The sequence below is a fragment of the Ipomoea triloba genome, chromosome 7, assembly GCF_003576645.1.
Source record: "Ipomoea triloba cultivar NCNSP0323 chromosome 7, ASM357664v1".
NCBI lineage: Eukaryota > Viridiplantae > Streptophyta > Magnoliopsida > Solanales > Convolvulaceae > Ipomoea > Ipomoea triloba.
The window spans coordinates 24,217,460-24,237,880 of record NC_044922.1 but is presented as its reverse complement, the minus strand read 5'-3'; the positions used below and the strand labels follow the sequence as shown (position 1 = coordinate 24,237,880).

Here is a 20,421-nt window from a genome sequence, read left to right as displayed (position 1 = left end):
TCACGATCTTACCTAAACAAGTGATCTCATATAATCCTATATATATATATATGTGTATATATATATATATATATATATATATATATATATATATATATATATATATGTATGAGGGCTCAAGCAGGGACAAACTCCTATGTGAAAAGTGATGACTAATCTAATCCATTCATTTAGGTAGATCAACGATGATTTTTGAAAAAAAATGGAAAATGTGGCAGGTTAGTTTTATAAATATAAAATTTAGCATGTATTTTTTTTTAAAAAAAATAAAACCCTCAATCATTAATGAATCAAGATGAATGGTTGAGACTATTCTTCACTTTTTACAAGAGGAAATTGTTCGCATTTGAAACCCACCCCCCCCCCCACACACACATATATAAGGCATGGTTTGTGCTGCTGACCTTCCCGTGTGGTTGTGTGGTCGCCTATGGTGCACTTAGGAGTGGTGTGCAGTGCATTAGGGTTGCTCTATGATGCACTAGTGCACCACCAAATGCTAGTATCGAGGTAAAATGTGGTGACATTTTGGTAATTTCATATAATGGATGTTGCATTTATATATGCTTGATGGTGCATTTAGCTTAAATATGGTTGATAGTGCACTTAGCTTAAATATTCTTAATGGTGCTTTGAGTCCAAATGCACTGTCAAGCATTTCTATATGCACCACAGATCTGTACTTAGCGCACCACATACCACTATTAAGAATTCAACGTCATTCTCTACCTTATCCATTTCACAAATTCTTGTACTTTTAAGAATTTCAACGCATAATTTTCTGATTTGTTCGGCCATAACCACCCCAACAACTACCAACCCGAATGATCATTCAGAAACACCATTATGTCATTTCCACCCTCTTCTTGCATGATCACAACAATTGAGAAATGTCATAGGCCTCTCGTGTAGCAGATGTTAAGAATGTTTGTGCCACTTAGAGAAACTTTTCTTCTATTTTAAATATCACTCATTTTGTTCTTCTGTGGATTCATGCATTTAAATTCTTGAACTAGATTGATATTGACTCCCATGTTGTGTTGAGTTTGAATATTCTGAGGTTTTTTATAGTGGGATCAGAATCATAGACTATAACATTAAATTTTGGTTTTATGACTACCGGAAGTAGTTAGTCGATAGGTCAACATAACCGATTTTATGAGAAAATATAAATAATTGAAATGTAACGTGAAAATCGAATGGTGAAATATCGCGAGCCATTTTTAGCGATGTCAAGCCAAAATCTATTATTTTTTGTAGGTAACCTTGTGTTACCCCCCCCCCCCCCCCCCCCCCCCCCCCCCCCCCCCCCCCCCCCCCCCCCCCCCCCCCCCCCCCCCCCCCCCCCCCCCCCCCCCCCCCCCCCCCCCCCCCCCCCCCCCCCCCCCCCCCCCCCCCCCCCCCCCCCCCCCCCCCCCCCCCCCCCCCCCCCCCCCCCCCCCCCCCCCCCCCCCCCCCCCCCCCCCCCCCCCCCCCCCCCCCCCCCCCCCCCCCCCCCCCCCCCCCCCCCCCCCCCCCCCCCCCCCCCCCCCCCCCCCCCCCCCCCCCCCCCCCCCCCCCCCCCCCCCCCCCCCCCCCCCCCCCCCCCCCCCCCCCCCCCCCCCCCCCCCCCCCCCCCCCCCCCCCCCCCCCCCCCCCCCCCCCCCCCCCCCCCCCCCCCCCCCCCCCCCCCCCCCCCCCCCCCCCCCCCCCCCCCCCCCCCCNCCACCCCCCCCCCCCACCCCCACCCCACACACCTTATTGCTAGAAAGTAGAAGTTGAACCCTTCTTAGAAAATAACATTTCGCTACAATTATTGAGTGATTTCTCTCGTGTATTTATTACTTTTGTTAAATAATAAGTGAATCAGGTTATTCATACGTTAGCTAGGCAATCTAGTTCTATGACGGGTTGTTTGGAGTGGTTGTCTACCAATAGTTATACCATGGACCCGAGTCCACCTTGCAAGGTTGACCAATATCCATTTAGTATATGAATAGTGAACATTTAATATATAAATTGTAAACATTTAACGATAAACATTCAATATATAAAATGTAAACATTTAATATGTAAATGATGATTTTGAACCTAAATTTACCTTACAAGATGGACCAGGTTCCACAGAATAATTTGCGGTTGTCTATCTTCTTCCCCTTGGGACTTGATTTAATCTTCAAAAAGAATTATCCAAAATCTCACCTGAGTGAGCAGAGAAATTTTTGGAAAAAGGCCTGTCGACAACCTAGGACTTTGGGCAACCAGCAAACTGCAGTGTGGTGTGTGGTGTGTGCAGGAGCTGCCAGGAGGCACAAACACCAAGCCTATTTTCGGCATTTCAATATTTCATCCGTCCTCCCAGCACGTGGCGTCGTCTACGTGCGATCTCCACAACAACGCAGCTCACAAGCCGACACGTGCCCCTCTTCAGGTCACATCCGCTAACGTGTCGCCGCTCCTCCAAGTCGCCATTTATTATTATTATTATTATTATTATTAATTTTCCTCCCTCATTTTCCTATCTTTAAATTATCAAATCTGGACGATCATTTCCTGGTTCGCTTTGCCGTCTGGTTCTCATAACAACCGTTCAACCACCGCTAAAACTCTCTCTCTCTCCATCTCTCTCTCTCACTGTTCAGATATTATTCGTTTACCAATTCTCTATCTGAAAGTAGGTGAGGAGTCGATATTCCTTAATCGGCAAATCGATTCTGTCGCCGGAGATATGGATACTCCGTCGAAGGATCGTGCTTTCTAGCGCTGGAGTGCCGACCATCGTACCGAAATCGGCGAACTCCTTGCTTCTAGTCGCGTCTTCTTTCTAAACCCTAAACAAAGGACGACTGTTTCCTCTCAACTCAGACTCCAAGTTATTCCTACCTTAGAACACCGGTATTCCGAAAGATAAAGGTATATTTGCTTTCCGCCCAACCCTCTCCAATTTTGGACGTTCGGAGATCATAGATATACAACTGCTTGTTTCTGTGTCTTCAAACATCTTTTAATTTATTAATAATTTCTTGCTCTAGAATAGAAATTAGGTAGAAGTAAATATTTGGGGGTAATTTGACTAAGCTTCGGCTCCGATGGAGTGGAGGGAGTGAAATATCACAAGTGATTTTGCATCGGTGGTTCCATGAGGATTCAGCCTATAGATTTCACCTCACCTAAAGAACCGTCTGGATATGAACCGGTTAAGCCTGTGGCTAAGTCGCGGTTCAAGCGGCTTTTCGAGAGGCAATTTCCTGCTCTTCTGAGGACTCTGTCGGGGGAGAAGCCGGCCGGTTGTGAGGAGCCGAGCTGCAACAAAGATGCCTCGGATGAGTTCGAGCCCAGCTCCGTTTGCTTGGCTAAGATGGTTCAGAATTTCATCGAGGAAAGTGAGGAGAAGCATCGATGCAGTCGGAACCGATGCTATTGCCTCAACAAAAACTGTACGGACTCTGAGGAAGATGCTGCCGATTCATGCAATTGCTTCGGTGAATCGAGCAATAACTCCTCCTCTGCGGATGCATGTGAAATTCTGAAAGTAATTTACATGAATATAGTATTCTGCGCTTGTGAATCAGTTTAAGACCCCTGCTTATCACTAAATGTTACTGAAAACATTTCTTTTTATGCAGCAGAGTTTGGTGGCTTGTGTGATTGTATCAGAGAGAAACCTCTTGGCAGACACAACTAAGATCATTGAGAAGAAGAAGATTTGCAAGCGAAAGGATCATGTCTGCCGGAAGATCATAGTGGATGGCCTCATAGCTCTTGGATACGATGCTTCTATCTGTCAATCTAAATGGGAGAAATCTGCTTGTATACCTGCTGGTAATTTTTACCCTCTTAACACTGAAATTGGATTTTTTGGGAATTGATTGTGTTAGGCAGGCATGCTTTATTAAAATACACTACTCTATAGATATATCTGTTTATTAAAATGTACGGCTGTGAAGATATGAATTGAATTTGCAGGTGATTATGAATACATTGATGTGGTAATTCAAGGAGAACGATTGGTAATCGACATAGAGTTCAGATCAGAGTTTGAAATAGCTAGGTCCACAAAAACTTACAAGTCAGTTCTTCAAGCATTGCCCAATATTTTTGTGGGCAAATGCGATCGCCTGCAAAAGATCATTTCTATAGTATCTGAGGCAGCTAAGCAAAGTTTGAAGAAGAAAGGTATGCCTGTTCCACCATGGAGACAAGCTGAGTATGTCAAGGCCAAATGGTTCTCTCCCTACACTAGAATTGACTTGACATCTTCAAAGGCAGAGACTTGTTTGAAGGTGGAGGAGGAGAGTGTGTGTTTGTGTGAAGCTAACTTGAAAGTGGGAAAGCCGAAGCCGAGTAGTAGGAAGGAAGATGATGAGAGTTGCAGTGAGTTTGAGGTGCTGATGTTTGGAGAGGGAACTTCCAAGTCCAAACCTTATGGTGAAGATGATGATAAGGAGATGGGTGTAGGTGAAGCACAGGAGACTAAAGTGAATGGAGGGAAGAAAATGACTGGTTTATCTTCTTTGATTGAAGAGAAGGCTTGAAGTTTTGGAGCTTCAATTCAATGGTCTCTGTGTTTTAGTATACTAATAATATTTTTTTTTTTCTTGTTTTCTGCCCCTGGGTTTTGGTATTTGGGGCACTATAGAATGCAGTCCAAGTATTATATGTCTTGGCCTAAGTATGTTTTGATCAAGTAATGCCCTTCACCTTTTAATGTAAGGGTACTAAGTGTTAATGCAATACGATCACTAGTAGTAATAGTGGCAGTAGTGAAGAATAGGGGTTGTGTAACTCTGACATTTTGGTGTGTGACATCAATAATATTGATTGATCTTAATAACCTATTGTTTGATTTTATTTAGTGTTTTTCCTCTTGTGGTTGTTGTATATTTTTCTCCTTTGTCAGGCAAGGCTCCACCTTACATTTTGGATAAGAACAAAACATTTTTTGGACCTTACATTTTGGACCAGAACAAAACATTTTTTGGAACTTACATTTTGGACCAGAACAAAAACATTTTTTGGAACTTACATTTTGGACCAGAAGATTATGGTGGAACATCTGAATTTTATACGCTGAATATAAAATAACGTACATTATAAAATAACGTACATTATGTGTTAGTATGTGTTAGAATAATGTAAATTAGTATGTGTTAGAATAATGTAAATTATGGTGTTAGTATGTGTTAGAATAATGTAAATTAGTATGTGTTAGAATAATGTAAATTAATACTAACTATGATTTTATTATCTAGCCTAAATATATAATGATGAATCAATTAAAATAAAACAAAATACTAATCTACAACAAGGCAAGTATTGTGTGGATCATCGTCGTTTATCATGGTCCAAATCGGCGTCACTAAACTTTATAAGTTATTCTACCAAAACGGCGTCACTAAACTTTATAAATTAGAATAACGTACATTATGTGTTAGAATAATGTAAATTAGTACTAACTATGATTTTATTATTTAGTCTAAATATATGATGATGAATCAATTAAAATAAAACAAAATACTAATCAACAACAAGGCAAGCAAGAAGAATTTAAGACAAAGTTAAAGAAATCATCCAATGAAAATTTTCAAAAAAAAAAATCCACTGAATAAAGGGTACTTGAATTTATGAATCACCTTGTGACTTCATTGACCATAATAAATAAATGTGCAAAATAAGGCATATGCTTAAGATAGTGAGACCTCTTAATTTAAGTTAATATTTTTCTCAATAGTATTAATAACTAATTCCTGTGTTAATTAATCATAATCTCTTCTAAATTAAAAAACCTCAAAAAATGCATTCAAGATTTATGAGTCATACGGAACAATTTGACTTGAACATTGAGGATTGATGTTATATATCTTATCTCTAGGGTTGCATTCCATTGGAATAAGGGTCAAATTGGCCACGGAACGTAACGCGAAAGTGCAATCAGGCCACTAAACCAAAAAAAGTGCAATTACGTCACTAAACAGTACAAATCCCTCCAAATTCACCTGCTAGCCGGTTTCCACGCCTTCTTTCCGGTTGTCCACTAACATGGCTTATTACTTGGCATTAATTGCTGACCTGGCTGACTTGGTTGATGACCTGGTTAGGGAGTTGAGCAAAACAACAAAAAATAGGATGCCCAATGTTTTTCTTTCTTCCCAATTTTCTTATGGTCTGCTGTGGATGGCCCAATTTGCTTCCACAGCCGCCGGAGCTCAACATCACAGCCACCAGAAAAAAATTGACTCTACTGCTATGGTTATGCCGATGCAGGGCACTGAAAAATCTATCATTTTTCAGTCTCTTAACTCCGGCGACCATAAGCAGTGCTCCCTCGTGTGCCGTCGGTGGCTCCAGATTGAAGGACAGATCCGACACCGTCTCTTGCTGCGCGCTCAGATAGAGCTCGCCACCGCGGTTCCTTCAATTTTTTTTCGCGATTCAATTCGGTCACGAAGCTCGCGTTGAAATGCGACCACAGATCTGTAAGTATCGGAGGCGCTGCATTTCATTGAGTGTTTTGATTAGCATCGCCACCAGCTTCCCTCAAGTCATCCTCACTGCCGCCTCTTTTCACGAAAACCGGCCTCTTGTAATGTGATTTATCAATCAATTTACAGATCCAACTCTCAGCTCGTTTCAATTAGTGTTAATGTGATTTGTTAATTAATTTGATTTGTTGTTAACTACTAAAGATGATTGGGAGAGAGGCAAGGGCAGTGTACAATGGAGGTCAAACTTTGGGGCTCACGTTCTGGACACCAATATGTAGAGACCCCAGTCCTGGAGAGGTTTGTTTTCTTCTTCAAGTAATTAATTTTATTTGTTGTTAACTACTGTACTGAAGGTGATTGGGAGAGATGCAAGGGCGGTGTACAATGGAGGTCTGTACTCATCTGACCAATTCGACCTCACTCAGGAAAACGTCGACAAGGTTCTCGAGGACGTTCTCCCTTACCTCATCGCCGACAGTGGAAATGTTGATGCAGAGTGTCTGTCAAGAACGACGCCATTTCTCTCCAGCTTCAAGATCCTTTCATGAGTTATCTATCTCTCTTCTTCATTCTTCAATTTTCTTTTTTGGTATGCCAAACTATAAAATTGAATCATTTCTCACTTCCATATTCCTCTTATTCGTGATTCTATATTTGGATTTGTGTTCTTACATGCTGGAAGCAACAAAAACTAAGGAAAATAAACAAAAAACAATTACTAATGCCAAGTAATCAGCCATGTCAGCGAACAACCGGAAAGAAGGCGTGAAAACCAGCTAGTAGGTGAATTCGGAGGGATTTGCGCTGTTTAGTGACGTAATTGCACGTTTTTTTGGTTGAGTGGCCTGATTGCACTTTCGCGTTACGTTCAGTGACCAATTTAGCCCTTATTCCCATTCCATTCGTTCAAATCGTGTGGGATCTACACATATAGAGGATATCTCTACCGTAAATACATGCATCAAACATGAATTTAACAAGCTAGCATTATTAATTCGATAACGATAAAGAATACAATTGAATCAAATGATAAACAATTGTATTAAGGTAAGAAAATAATTAAGAATAAAGTTTCATAATAGGATTCATCATTGTTGGCCTTGTGCCTTCTAGTTTTGCTTTTGATGATAACAAATTAGTTGTCAATTGTTTTTGTATTTCCATGATCAAGTTGGGAAAAAGAAGAACTCAAGATTTAAAATTTATTTTGTACAAGGTTGAAAATATTTTTATTCTTTTTATGATATTTTAAGTTTGATATCCTTCTTCTAAATTTCATTATAATCTTCTACCAAAAAATTTTTTAATTTATTTTTCAACATGAGTTTTGAGTCAAGTGTTTGAAAATGTTTTTTTCTTTTTTTTTTTTTTGGGTTAAATTGTTTAAAAATCCCTTTTAAACATCTTAATAGGAGGAAAAGTTGGGGACCAATGGTACTATTCAGCGAGTCTATTGACCCTGTTAAATAAGTGCGTTGCTAATCATCATAGTCTGAGTCAACAAGTCAACGATACTACCAACGAGTTCAATAGGCCTATTGAATTGATCCATTAGTACTGAAAAGATGTGAAGAACAATGGTGCTACTTAAAAGGCTTACTAAACTTGTTAGTCAAGCTCGTAACTCTTGGCAGAACGGTGGCAATACCAATGGGTTTACTCAATGGTACTATTGAATCGCCACCCAACCCTGTCATCATTTTCTGTTTTGAAAAACAAACTGTCTCTATGCTTTATATATTTGTTCTCTCTAATGATAGAATCTAATGAGAAAAATCATCTCCTCCAACTTCAAACCTTCCAAGTTTCATTATTAACACATCTATTTGATTCAAGAAAACCATGTTCTTTATTTTTATCCATCATACAAAGATTTTCTTCCAATATACTTGAAGCTTTGCTTTTAATAATTATCAAATCCTTCTAAGCTCCATGCAAATAAACGTAGAAAGAATTTCCTACACATTTATCACTCTACACTCTACCAGGGGCTAAAAGTGAAAGCCAACCCTAATTGAGATGAATCTTGAATATGAAACCTTCTTGGTGAAAAGTAACAATAATGACTAAGATAATAAGATACTTGGCACTAATTTTAAAGTTAATAACTAAAAATTACAAAACTATTATTTTAAAAACGAAAATTGATATTTAAAAAAACGAAAATCGATATTAAATCTCACTTTATTATTATGTCGTACGCATTGGAGGCCCAAATAGTGATTTTTTTTTTTCCACTTTTGGTCTTATGACTATTGAATCATTTTCACATTTGATTTTCGATTATTAATTTTCTATTTTTGGTCACACGACTATTAGATCATTTCATATTTGGTCTCTGACTATTAACTTTTTCAAATTTAATCCCATAACTTTTTAAAATCCTATCACATTTGGTCCTCTTGTCAAATGTTCGATCACCGATAGCCAAATTTTTTAGTTTAAAATGCCATAAAAATAATAATTTTGTCTTTCAAGATAAATCACTTGATTATTATGTACTCATGTTCAATAACATAGAGAAACAACTTTAGTTACTGGTGATAAAAAATTATGTGAGAGGATCAAATGTTACAAAAGTTTAAAAGTCAAAGATCAAATGTAAAGAATGAATTCCCTTTTAGACCGATTGAATTGACACAAATACCCTCCTCTTAAATGGTCAACCAACAGAAATACACCAAGGGTGTGTTTGGTTGGGGGGTTTAGACATAAGGTATGGGTATCAAAGTGATTGTTAGTGTTTGGTTGATATGTTTTGTGAATGTTACTATGGGTTTGGAATACCCCATTAATGGCAAAACCCATACCTTTATTAAATAAGGGTTTCATCTCCCTTCATCATTTCTTCCCCAACTATTAATAATCATTCCCATTCCACCCAACTACCAAACATGCTAAATACTTTCACCAAAACCCATTACCCTTACCAAGTATTTGATACCCATTCCGATTCCGATTCCCATGTGCGAACCAAACGCACCCTAAGTTCTATCACCGTTTCCTTCTTACTGAATCTCAATTCAATTTACCCCAAAGGCAAAACCCTAATTTAAACCCTAATTTGCAAGTTGATTTTTGAATACCATCGAGTCCAATCGGAAGGCACAGCTAGTCTGGTATGGACACGCATTCTTCCCACCTAACAGCGCCGGTCCGTTCAAGGAGCTCACAGTCTCCATCGCCTTCACACTCCGCGTCGGCCTCCGCGACGTCATCTATCCACAAGCGCAAGCTGGCGTCTGACGACCACGCGCCTCCGTTCCCTTCCTCTTTCTCCGACACGCGTGACGGTGCGCTGACCTCCAATGATGACTTGGAGAGCATCAGCGCTCGGGGCGCTGACTCCGACTCCGAAGACGAATCCGAGGAAGTCGCCGACGACGATGAGGAGTATGATGACTCTTCAATGCGCACTTTCACGGCCTCACGGTTGGAGAACAGCGTGGCGCCGTTAGCTAGGAATACTAAGCTCAAGACGGAGAATTCTGTAAAAGTTGAGCCTGTTCAGGTGGCAAAAGACGCCGGAAGTGGTGGTTCCGGTAATTCCGGGGCTCCACCTCCTGCTGCTTCTGTTTCAGGTGCCGTGGTGAAGGATGAAACTATGAAGAATATTTTTACTGAAAACTTACAGACAAGTGGGGCCTACATTGCAAGGGAAGAGAGCTTAAAGAGAGAGGTAACTCATTGTTTTCTAACTTATCTATTTTGCTTTGTTTTCAGGCTCTTCAATTATTAATACTCTACTGCTTTTTCTTTCTTTGTTTGCAATCTTGAATAAATGAAATAAATTCTTACATTGCTGGGGTCAGTAAGTGAATTTTGTCTTTCTTTCTTTTTGTTATATCATAGAGGAATGAGGATTGAACCTTGGAATCTCCTACATAGAGTCAGTTTATGCTGTTAGTTTTATCTTGATTACTCTTAATAGCTTCTCTACTATTTTGCTTTGCTACAACAGTACTAAGCAGTATTAGGAGAAAAAAAAACAAGAAGATAACTTATGATCATGGATCTCCTGATGAACACTATGAATCTGTATGCTCATGCTTTATGGTAAAGCAATCTCATGTTAATCCCTTAATTAGTGTCAGACCTGACCACCTATGTGGTAGAATAGGTGGGGAAAAGTAAGTCTTTCATCAATCAAGCTATGGTGCATTATAAATGTAAGATGTGTAATTGCTTATGACTGTACTTTTCTGATATATCTTGATAGAATGATAGGAAAAGAATGTCAAATATGTTAAGGTAGGTATTCTTAGTTCTGATTGCAATTGATTAACTTTTTTGTTTGCTAAAGATATTGCCAGTAACTGCATTGTTAGTGTTTAGAGCTTTCTTATCACTGTAGCTATTGTCAGCAATAATTTTTCAAAATATTTGCAGGAGGAAGCAGGAAGACTCAAGTTTGTATGTGTTTCAAATGATGGTATCGATGAGCACATGGTTTGGTATATGATGTTTCTGTTTTTATTTTAAACATAAACTTTTGTATTAGTCTGACAAGGATTGTAAAAGGTTAGATATGTAATTTCTACTGCATACAAAATTAGCCTAATGAAATAAGAGAAAAGGCTCAAAACCTTTTAGTATATTGGGATTCCAGTCTAATAAATCTCAAGGAGTGTAATATATTGGCTTTCTTCAGGTTGATAGGATTGAAGAACATATTTGCCAGGCAATTACCTAACATGCCTAAGGAATACATAGTTCGTCTTGTAATGGACAGGTATGTTCAATGAATGTTTCTCAATGTGTTTGAATTACTGCATCTTTTTCAATGTCATGAGACCTTGGTCTATCTGTTAGAATGTGGATGGGTGGTTCTTAATTTTGGGGTGTCCTTGAGGTTCATCTGGTATAAAATCTACAAGTAGGTATTCAATTGTTGTATGATTCTCTGTTAGACAATTATCTTAAATAAAAATAATAAAATATAGGAATAATTCTTGGGATCCCACATTCCCACTGCTTTTTTGCTTTTCAATTAGGTAGACAAGAATACATTATGGCTTATAGGAATGTGGAAAAAAAAAAAAAATTACAGTGTCACAGTACCTTACTGTTAAGGGGGAATTTGAATTCATGTGAATGCATCTGGAAAATACCCTTGGTTCAAACTTACTACCCAATTGGGAAGAGGTCATAATATTAAGTTCAGTTTGCATGCCAGTATCTACCTTCCAAATTTTAACCCTGCAAAAATTTTGATGATTAAGAGCTTTACAAAATTTGTCATATTGTACTCACTGTAGAATTAGATAGCATGGTACCTGAAGTTAATGACATATGGTTGACTCCTTGTTTGGAGCCAGTAGTTTGTCTCTTTATGCTGATTGTGCCTTCCTATAGCTCTAGCATCCACCTAATAGTTTACTGATGTTTTCAATGTTTTTTTTTTTTTTTTTTTTTAAATAATAATAATTTTGCACTGATATCTGATGCAGAAATCATAAATCTGTGATGGTCATTAGACGTAATCTGGTGGTTGGTGGAATAACATACCGTCCTTATGTAAGGTACAATATTTGGTTATAATTCTTTTGGAGTATAAAACAGTATTTGTGTCCTTTGTTTTTTGGGAGGAAGGGTCAAATAACCCTCTGAACTTTTAAGAAAAGTACAAGGGCCCTCAAACTCAAATAAAAGCTTGAACTTGAAAAAAGAAGAAATACAATGGCTCTTTTTTTAACCTTTTTTTGCCAGTTAAATTCTAGTAAATCCCAACTCAGATTTCTGTATTAAAATTGAGGCTTATTTCCATGTTGACTATTAATATTATTTTTATTTTTAATCCCTCTTATTTAATGAAGAAGATTGCAAATCTGAAAAATTCCAATGCTAGGAACACCACCAGCCGAAACTCCGCTGTCAAATCTTGATGGAAATGCTACTATCTTCTCTTCACCCCTTCTTCTAGAGGTTTGAAGAAGAGAAAAATCTCTTCATCAGCCCCCTGACGAAGATGTAGACGAAGAGACTCTTTGTCTAGACCTCTGGATCTGGATGAAGAGCTTTCTCTTCACCCAAATTCAAGAATTTGACATTTCCATCAATCTAACATTCCATGAACTGAACACCCCTTAAAAGAAATCAAGAATAGGAAGTTTAATATGTTGAGTTTGTGAAGATATTTGTTTGTATTCGTATAAGAATCTTTCTTACTGATTCTTTCCATTGGATGCTGTAGCCAGAAGTTTGGGGAGATAGCGTTCTGTGCTATTACTGCAGATGAGCAAGTTAAGGGCTATGGCACCAGACTCATGAACCACTTAAAACAGTTTGCACGTGATGATGATGGCCTAACGCACTTTCTCACATATGCTGACAATAATGCTGTTGGTTACTTTGTCAAACAGGTGCTGCAAATGTCTATATTCTTTTATGGTACTATTGTTTAATAGGGAATCCCCATGTCAATTTCAGCATAAATTCCATTTGGGAAAAATATGAATATTTCCAATCTACTCAAACTCTTATGTACAATTCTTATTTGTATTTTACCACAAGTCATTCATATACTCCCACTCACATGTATTTTGCCAAATCACCCAAAAGTAAAGATGTTAACTGTGCTACCATAAGAAACTTATAGAAGAATGTTAACATTGATATAATTATATATGTAGCCCAGGATATTATCTTGTGTTATTCTATTATTGGTCCTTTAAATCATAATCTATGAATGGAGAATCCAATTTAAGTTCAAACTAGTGTTACCTATGTTTTCACTTGGTCAGCAACAATGTCATAGTAAATCTGAGTACATTGAAAACCCTATATGACTATATGTGTTATTGTTGAATGACACTCCATATGTCTTTCAATAAGAACTTTCCTTGACATTTTTCTGTAATTATGGGGATTGATTTCTCACAGTGCGTTTCTCTTTCTCATCCCTTTGATTTGGCATCCACTCTCTACACATGAGTTGGCAATTTGAAAGTTGGTTCTTTTTTGTATTTTAGGGGTTTACAAAGGAGATATATTTGGAGAAAGAACGTTGGCAAGGGTATGTTTTCCCAAGTTTATGTGTAATGTATTCCATTCTGGTAATCCTCATTGTAAAGTAAATATTGGAGCTTTATCTTATCATCATGATGTTATTAAGATGCTGCTTACCAGTCCATTGTTCATATGGTTTTCTATCAATTCTTAATTTCCCAGGTACATTAAAGATTACGATGGAGGAATCCTTATGGAATGCAAAATAGATCCAAAGCTCCCTTATACTGATTTATCTACCATGATACGCCGTCAGAGGCAGGTAAAATGATCCAGGTGGTATTGTGGTTGAGAATTCCACTTATTTTCCTGGAATAAGTAATACTATATCTACTTGTTAGGAGTCAAACAATGGGAAATAACGGTGACTATGATTTACTTTTATGCTGTATTTGATGATGCTAGGCAATTGATGAAAAGATACGAGAACTTTCAAATTGTCACATTGTCTACCAAGGAATTGATTTTCACAAGGTATATGCACTCATCCGGGCTTAGTATCTTCAAACAATTCCGTTTGTTACTAATAAATGTGTTGCTCCATGTATTTCTGTATAATTTGGAGTGGATTCAATCTTTTTTTTTTTTTTTGTGGAGATTTGATTTTTATTTAGGAACCAAAATGTTGCCTTATTATAGTTTCAGGTATTTGTGTTAAAAAGAAAAGCAAATGAAGTTAAAGAGGTAAACCAATAGTGTTATTGGACTAAAAGTGTCAGTGCAATGCTAAACTCTAGAGTTATATATGTTTAACAGTAACAAGGGACTAAAGTGGTGCTGTGTCACATTCTATAGGGATAAAAGCCTCTATTTTCTTCAGGCATGTATTGGATTATACAATCAGAAAAAGGAAAGAAACTAAACCCTGGTTTATGATTATTATTTGCATGTGTTAGTGGCAATCTTTATTCTTGGGGTCTTCTTAGATTTGATGTTGAGTGATCTTTATTATTCTTATTTAGGTGATAGTGACTCTGAACTTAATTGATTCTTTCAGAAGGAAGCAGGTATTCCCAAAAAAGCCTTCAAGGTCGAGGATATTGCTGGTTTAAGTAAGTTCAGCACATTCTTCAACATATCTAGTTCCCTTTCTTTCTTTTGAAACTTGAAAGTGAAGATTTGTGATTGGATTGACTGCATGCTTGGCACTTCCCTCACTTCTAGATCCTAATAAAAACTCCATGTAATAGGAGAAGCTGGGTGGACCATTGATCAATATGGTTATTCTCGGTTTAAAACAATGAACTCGTTGTCAGATCAGAAGTCATTGACAGCATTCATGCGCTCACTTGTAAAGGTAAGTCTCTTAATATTCTTGTTTGTCCACTACTCCATATCTTTACTATGTTATAGGTTTTTATTGATGGAAGTTGAGGTTTCCGTCCTAAATTGTTTAGGTGGTTTCTTTATTTGGGATTATAATTAAGGTAGTCACTGAAAAGCATATACAGAGTAAATTCTCTTATGTGTAAGGACTTTAATAAGATTGACAGTAGGCATGTCTCAGGGAAATTGATTGGTTATTTGCCCTTATTTCTTTGTGGTCGGGATTGCTATAAGGAGCAAACCAAACATTATTTCTTTCCCTCAAAAATTTTTCATGGTGTCTTATCTTTTGCATGTTCTGGAGTCTCTATAGCTTGATTAATAGTATTAACAATAAACCTAAAAAGAAAAGAGAGAGCCTCCATATTTTTGTTGCCATTATGCAAACCCTATTCGGATATAGTTGCCCGTTGTTAGTGATGCTCTCTATTTTGAGCAGGCTATGCATGACCATCCTGATGCTTGGCCATTCAAGGAACCAGTTGATGCACGGGATGTCCCTGATTATTATGAGATCATCAAGGATCCAATGGGTATATTCAGTTTCCTTGGTTTCTAAAATTGTTCTTGTTATTTTGGTAGTGTGGCATCTTTAAGAATTTGATGTCATTTATTCCTCTTTTCATTTTCCCGGACATGGATAAATCTATTGGTGAACTGTTTTATTGAATAGAGCCTAGAAAGTCCTAGCCCCAGTAGACAATTCTTGGAGCCTGAGGTCTCATATATGCAAAGCATAACAATTGGTTAAACTACATTTGAATAGTGTCAGGAAATAATTTTAATATTAGTATAATTAACATCAAACCTAAACCAAATACACTCACACAGTGGATGAGTTTTAGAGCTTTTGATGTGAATGCTGATTTTATGCAATTATGCATGAATGTTGAGCTCAATATAGGTTGGTCAAAACACATACAAAATGCTCTCTTTGTGTTATGTATTTGGAAATGTTGCTTTGGGCATTAGTATATATGCCAAATTTTGGCACATGCTTCTAGATGAACTTATGCTCATTCTAGGAGCTAACTGTGACATCATGTACCTATGATGTGGCCCTATTATAATTTTTTGGTACATCTGGTGGTAGACAGGGGAACAGGGATTTAACCTGAGGCCTACTCCCCGAATAGGGGCATAGTTTACCACCAAGCTACATCTTGAACCCCATGGATCTCTGGTCTTCACTTTGAGATATATGGGTGAGCTCAGTTGAGAGTGCCCTTTTTGTGAGTGTCTTGTTCAACCTTGCTATTCCAGTGTACTTTTGGGTTGAACTTTGGGGCTTTATTAAGGTGGGATTACTACTGCTTTGTACTTTGGTTTTTGGATATAGGCTATACTGCTATAGTGAAATTTGATGCTATCTTACACGTGGACATGGGCTGATTGACAGAACTTGCATTCAATCTCTAAGTTTATCATTTCTCTTTTGCTCTTGTTTTTACCGGCAACCCTGACAAATAGAAGATCCTTGTTGTTAGTGTTAAGAAACTTACATTTTTACTTACAACTTGAAGAGCATTTGAATGCTTCAAGTGATGTATTTTTCATGCCTATGAAGTCTTGGTCTTGGTGTGTATTTCTTTTGTACTAATGCTTACAAAGGTTATTCATTCATAGGAGTCAACTTTGCAGTAACCTTACTGAACAAGAAAAAACGTTTGCAAAGTAGCAAACAGGATGGTTTCTGGTGGTTCATTTGCCTTGTAATTATAGCTGTCTAGAATTTTTAGCATGTCCTCTTTGTAGCAGTACAATGCATGGTGAAGCCAAGATTCATATCTAGAAGCTGTCATCTCCACTAATATTGCTGTTCCTTTCTTTGTTTCTTTACCTTGCTAATAAATTGCAAATATATATTTGTTTTCCTGGCGAGAACAGATTTGAAAACAATGTCAAAGCGGGTTGACTCAGAGCTGTACTATGTCACGTTTGACATGTTCGTTGCGGATGTGAGGAGGATGTTTAACAATGCTCGCACCTACAATTCTCCTGAAACCATTTACTATAAATGTGCAACCAGGTACTATACAAGAACCCTTTTATCATTTCATTCTAGCCTTTTCCTTATTATTATCATTTTTCATCCAATATTTGCAAACATTCAAAAACTGATGAACCACCTGTAGGCTGGAAGCACATTTCTCAAACAAAGTTCAAGCTGGTCTACAGTCTAGTGTTAATAAAATTCAATAGCTACCAAGGTCTTCACGAGTGGACAGACTTTATTGCCCCGCTTTCTAAATTATTAAACTTAGTGTTTCCATAATTATGATCAAAGTTACTGGCAGAAGCACTAGAATTGTGTATGGGGTAATGTTGGGATTTTAATGCACACAAGTCACCATGAAAAGTATACACTCTGTATAGTCTGTACTCTAAGAGAGTGTTTAGTTCACGGGATGTAATGTAAGATTACTTGGTAATAGGGTTACTTTTCAAGAGGTAATGTAATGTAACATTATTTGGTAATAGGATTACTTTTCAAGAGGCGATGTGATCTTACGAGAATGTAAGGTTACTCTTTGTATGTTTCGTTGAAATTGTAGGAATGTAAAATTAACAAGTTTAGTTGGAGTTAAATTTTAGGTTATGTTAAATACCTTCAATTCAAATAAGTAAGTAAATATTATATATATACATGATAAGTAAGTAAATATTATATATATACATGATTATTGTATTATTTTATAGGAAAATGTTAAATGCCCTTGCATTTACCACTCACCCTATTATAGCAAGTTTTAATGTATTTTTTTAATTTCAAATTTCAACCTCTCTAAATTTGTAACATCATGGAGTGACAAGTTATGTGCTGTGTTTTATTTTCTATATGTATAAATATATTATTATTATTATTATTATACTTTTTATTATTATTAGTATTTATAAGGGTAGTTGATAATAACAATACTAGAATATTTTTTATTTCTGGAGGAAGGTGGAAACCCAAATACAAAACCAAACTAGATGAGGCTATGTACAAATCGCCAATGGGGAAATACCCCTAAGTAGGGCCTAGACCTTTACTTGTAGAGAAGAGCAGGAACCAAAAATGTGAAAACAAAGCATTAGGAATCAAAAATGTGAAAACAAAGCAAAAATGCGCTTAATCGCGCATAATGCAGTCTGCATCAGGACCAATCTGGCCATTCATTCTCATTGCATCAGACATGGCTTCATCTGGTGGCTCAGGTGGATTTGTGAAAACCCTGGCTATATCAGGAGGGTCATCGTTGTATGCATAACCAAACTCGTTCGCATGAGATGGCCCTGGGTCATCATTGAAATGATAGACCACTGAGCTTGTAACATGTTTCCCTCTGTTTGAGTCCTTCACAACTGTATGTTCAGATTCGGCCGCTGCTTGTCTTGGTGCCCTCCCGCGACCACCTCTTCCCCTAGCAGCACCCCGTACTGCCGTTTGGGTTTGTCTATCCTCGTTCTGCTGGAAATTAACTCTTAACTTCCTCTCCCTTGTATGCTGTACTTCTGTAGTTTTCTGTGGATTCTGGTTCGTGTGAATACTGGGTAAAGATACCTTTGTGATTTGGTTGTCAATTGGAAATTCAGCAGGTTCTTCAAGGAGACCAGCCTCGTTCTCCTCTTCAAGCCCATCAAGCATGGCGAAACGTGAGCTAGTTTTTAAGTGTCCTGTATCCGCTTTTCTAGGGGTAGCTTGGCGAATACCAGGTCCGCGATATCCTGCACCCTGCATGCTGCCTCCTCTTCTCTGTCCTCTTCTATCTCTTTTGGTAACTAACATCCATGCTCCAAAATTATTCTTGAAGTCATGTTCTGCTGTTTTTGGAGACCGGCTTTCAAAACTCATCTTATCAGTGCGTGAATTATTTCCTTGTAGATCTGCCCCTCTGGTTTCGGTTGCCTTGTTACCATATGTCCCTTCTTTTGCACATTGGCCTTGTTTGTGTCCGTAAATTCCACAGCTAAAGCATACCATATGAATTCCTTCATATTCAATGGGAACCACCATATCGCCCACCGTGAATTTCGATAGCAATGGATTTGTCAGATCCACCTCAACACAAACTCTTGCAAATCTTTTTGAGACCAAGCTTGTAGTAGTATCAATCTTAATTGGACGCCCTATCTCTTTACCTATTTTCTTTAAGAAATCATCGTCAAAATACTCGATTGGCAGCGCCGGGAATCTGACTCATACCAACAGTTTATCGGTCTTGGTGTTTCTTGGGTACCCATTCTTTTACTACTAAGTAGTAATCCAATATGATCCAAGGTCCCTCAAACTTAGCAAACTCATAGTCCCGTAATGAGTCGAACTTCGCCAAGAAATAGTCTTGGTCGAGGACAATGAGTTCAAAACTCGCATCAGGCATCCACATGCGCTGAAGTCTCTGTAACAGATATGAGTAGCTTACCTTTCTGCCAAGAACTTTGATGATAAGGGATCTGCGCCATGGCCGACGTAGGCGTTCCTTTTCCTCTTTGGTGACCGGAATAGTTGGACAGTTCGGGTCCCTTTTCGATTCATCAATAACGTCGTCATCGGACACTTCTTCCTTTTCTTCGAAGCTCCTCTGCTCTTTCTGGCCCCATACTTGATTGGGTGTTTCTACATGAGTACGCCATTGAGATGATTCGGGAGACATTAGCCCCACTGAGAGGGGTGTTTCTTGCATCTTTTCGTAGGAGACCGGAGTCTTAGCAGCTTCCATTGCCTCACGCACTCTTTTTGATTTCATGGTACTCCTTTGGAGTAGATCTTGCTCCTCCGGCGATCGAGAGGTCGCCATTGGAGAGGTGCTTTCCGAGAGAGAGTCGGTTACAGCTTCCAGCTTTGATTTCTTGGAAATCAATACTAGAATATTTAAAGTAATGTAGGGGTACCTAAGAAGATGGAGGTAATCACACGGTAATATAAGGGTAGTTGATAATAACAATACTTGAATATTTAAAGTAACGTAGGGGTACCTAAGAAGATAGAGGTAATCACACGGTAATATAAGATTATTAAGATAATCTTATAACTTGAATTAGGTTATATAATATTATTATAATTATTACATAAAATAAGATTACTTTCCTTCAATTACAATAAATATACCGTAAGGGACAATGCATTATATTACAAATTATTACTTAATATTTACAAATACTACGTATTAAAGAGGACCAGATAAAAATAAAATCAGTGTTCTCCAACCACAAACCAGAGCCAATTTGGCCATTGTCTCTGATTGAAGTTAACAAAAAAAAAAAAAAATCCATTATTACGGTTTTAGTCAAAGGGAAAAGTAAAATAAAAATATATTGCGCCTGAAATTAATTCAAAAGGGAAAATGATTTTTTTTTTGCAAAAACTTATGTGAGCCCGTCTCACCATGAGACGAGTCGGGTCGGGTCGATGAGAGAGGGTCCCATTAAGTAGTGTTTTTTTTAATTTAAATTCATATATTACTCTAGTTTGGGAAACTATTTGAACTTCATAATTTGGTGTAAGTAATTTAAGAGCAATCACAATAGTGATTTTTTTTGAAATTTTGAGTGAATTTTTGTGAAGTGGAAGAGAAATAGTAGATGAGAGAGGGTCCCAGTGATTTTTTTGAGTCCTATGAAAATAATAAAAGAATGCCCA

The 20,421-nt window shown here is 37.9% G+C and overlaps 3 protein-coding genes across 7 annotated transcripts; all 3 read left to right on the top strand.

Annotated features, from left to right (window-relative positions):
* Positions 1–2,548: 2,548 nt before the first annotated feature.
* On the top strand, positions 2,549–4,817 carry LOC116025650. Of its 4 annotated transcripts, none has more exons than XM_031266961.1 (4): positions 2,549–2,892; positions 3,017–3,511; positions 3,606–3,801; positions 3,946–4,817. In XM_031266961.1, the coding sequence occupies exons 2-4, from the start codon at positions 3,119–3,121 to the stop codon at positions 4,512–4,514; spliced, it is 1,158 nt and encodes a 385-aa protein (XP_031122821.1). In that variant the 5' UTR covers positions 2,549–2,892; positions 3,017–3,118; the 3' UTR covers positions 4,515–4,817. The 4 variants fall into 4 exon arrangements, with proteins under 4 accessions (XP_031122821.1, XP_031122820.1, XP_031122822.1 ...); XM_031266960.1 differs by having other exon boundaries at positions 3,012–3,511; XM_031266962.1 differs by having other exon boundaries at positions 2,549–3,511; positions 3,609–3,801.
* A 1,307-nt stretch (positions 4,818–6,124) lies between these two features.
* On the top strand, positions 6,125–7,113 carry LOC116025936 (probable beta-D-xylosidase 6). 2 transcript variants are annotated; one of them, XM_031267317.1, is made up of 3 exons: positions 6,125–6,562; positions 6,666–6,761; positions 6,890–7,113. In XM_031267317.1, exons 1-3 carry the CDS (start codon positions 6,440–6,442, stop codon positions 7,010–7,012), a joined length of 342 nt encoding a protein of 113 aa, XP_031123177.1. In that variant the 5' UTR covers positions 6,125–6,439; the 3' UTR covers positions 7,013–7,113. The 2 variants fall into 2 exon arrangements, 1 of the variants encoding a protein (XP_031123177.1); XR_004099748.1 differs by having other exon boundaries at positions 6,125–6,567; positions 6,666–7,113.
* A 2,361-nt stretch (positions 7,114–9,474) lies between these two features.
* Positions 9,475–17,413, top strand: LOC116025864 (histone acetyltransferase GCN5). The gene is made up of 13 exons (XM_031267233.1): positions 9,475–10,143; positions 10,854–10,918; positions 11,116–11,196; positions 11,915–11,986; positions 12,658–12,826; positions 13,436–13,479; positions 13,635–13,734; positions 13,878–13,946; positions 14,470–14,524; positions 14,663–14,769; positions 15,238–15,331; positions 16,686–16,827; positions 16,934–17,413. The coding sequence occupies exons 1-13, from the start codon at positions 9,586–9,588 to the stop codon at positions 16,998–17,000; spliced, it is 1,623 nt and encodes a 540-aa protein (XP_031123093.1). The 5' UTR covers positions 9,475–9,585; the 3' UTR covers positions 17,001–17,413.
* The last annotated feature ends 3,008 nt before the right edge of the window (positions 17,414–20,421 follow it).

Excerpts from the sequence above, each read along its gene's own strand:
- LOC116025936 (XM_031267317.1), top strand. The coding sequence starts at position 6,440 with ATGCGACCACAGATCTGTAAGTATCGGAGGCGCTGCATTTCATTGAGT. Across the intron at positions 6,563-6,665 it reads TTCACGAAAACCGGCCTCTT|ATGATTGGGAGAGAGGCAAG; the intron begins GTAATGTGATTT and ends TAACTACTAAAG. Across the intron at positions 6,762-6,889 it reads GAGACCCCAGTCCTGGAGAG|GAAAACGTCGACAAGGTTCT; the intron begins GTTTGTTTTCTT and ends GACCTCACTCAG.
- LOC116025650 (XM_031266961.1), top strand. The coding sequence starts at position 3,119 with ATGAGGATTCAGCCTATAGATTTCACCTCACCTAAAGAACCGTCTGGA. Across the intron at positions 3,512-3,605 it reads ATGCATGTGAAATTCTGAAA|CAGAGTTTGGTGGCTTGTGT; the intron begins GTAATTTACATG and ends CTTTTTATGCAG. Across the intron at positions 3,802-3,945 it reads ATCTGCTTGTATACCTGCTG|GTGATTATGAATACATTGAT; the intron begins GTAATTTTTACC and ends TTGAATTTGCAG.
- LOC116025864 (XM_031267233.1), top strand. The coding sequence starts at position 9,586 with ATGGACACGCATTCTTCCCACCTAACAGCGCCGGTCCGTTCAAGGAGC. Across the intron at positions 11,197-11,914 it reads GTTCGTCTTGTAATGGACAG|AAATCATAAATCTGTGATGG; the intron begins GTATGTTCAATG and ends TATCTGATGCAG. Across the intron at positions 13,480-13,634 it reads GAGAAAGAACGTTGGCAAGG|GTACATTAAAGATTACGATG; the intron begins GTATGTTTTCCC and ends TTAATTTCCCAG.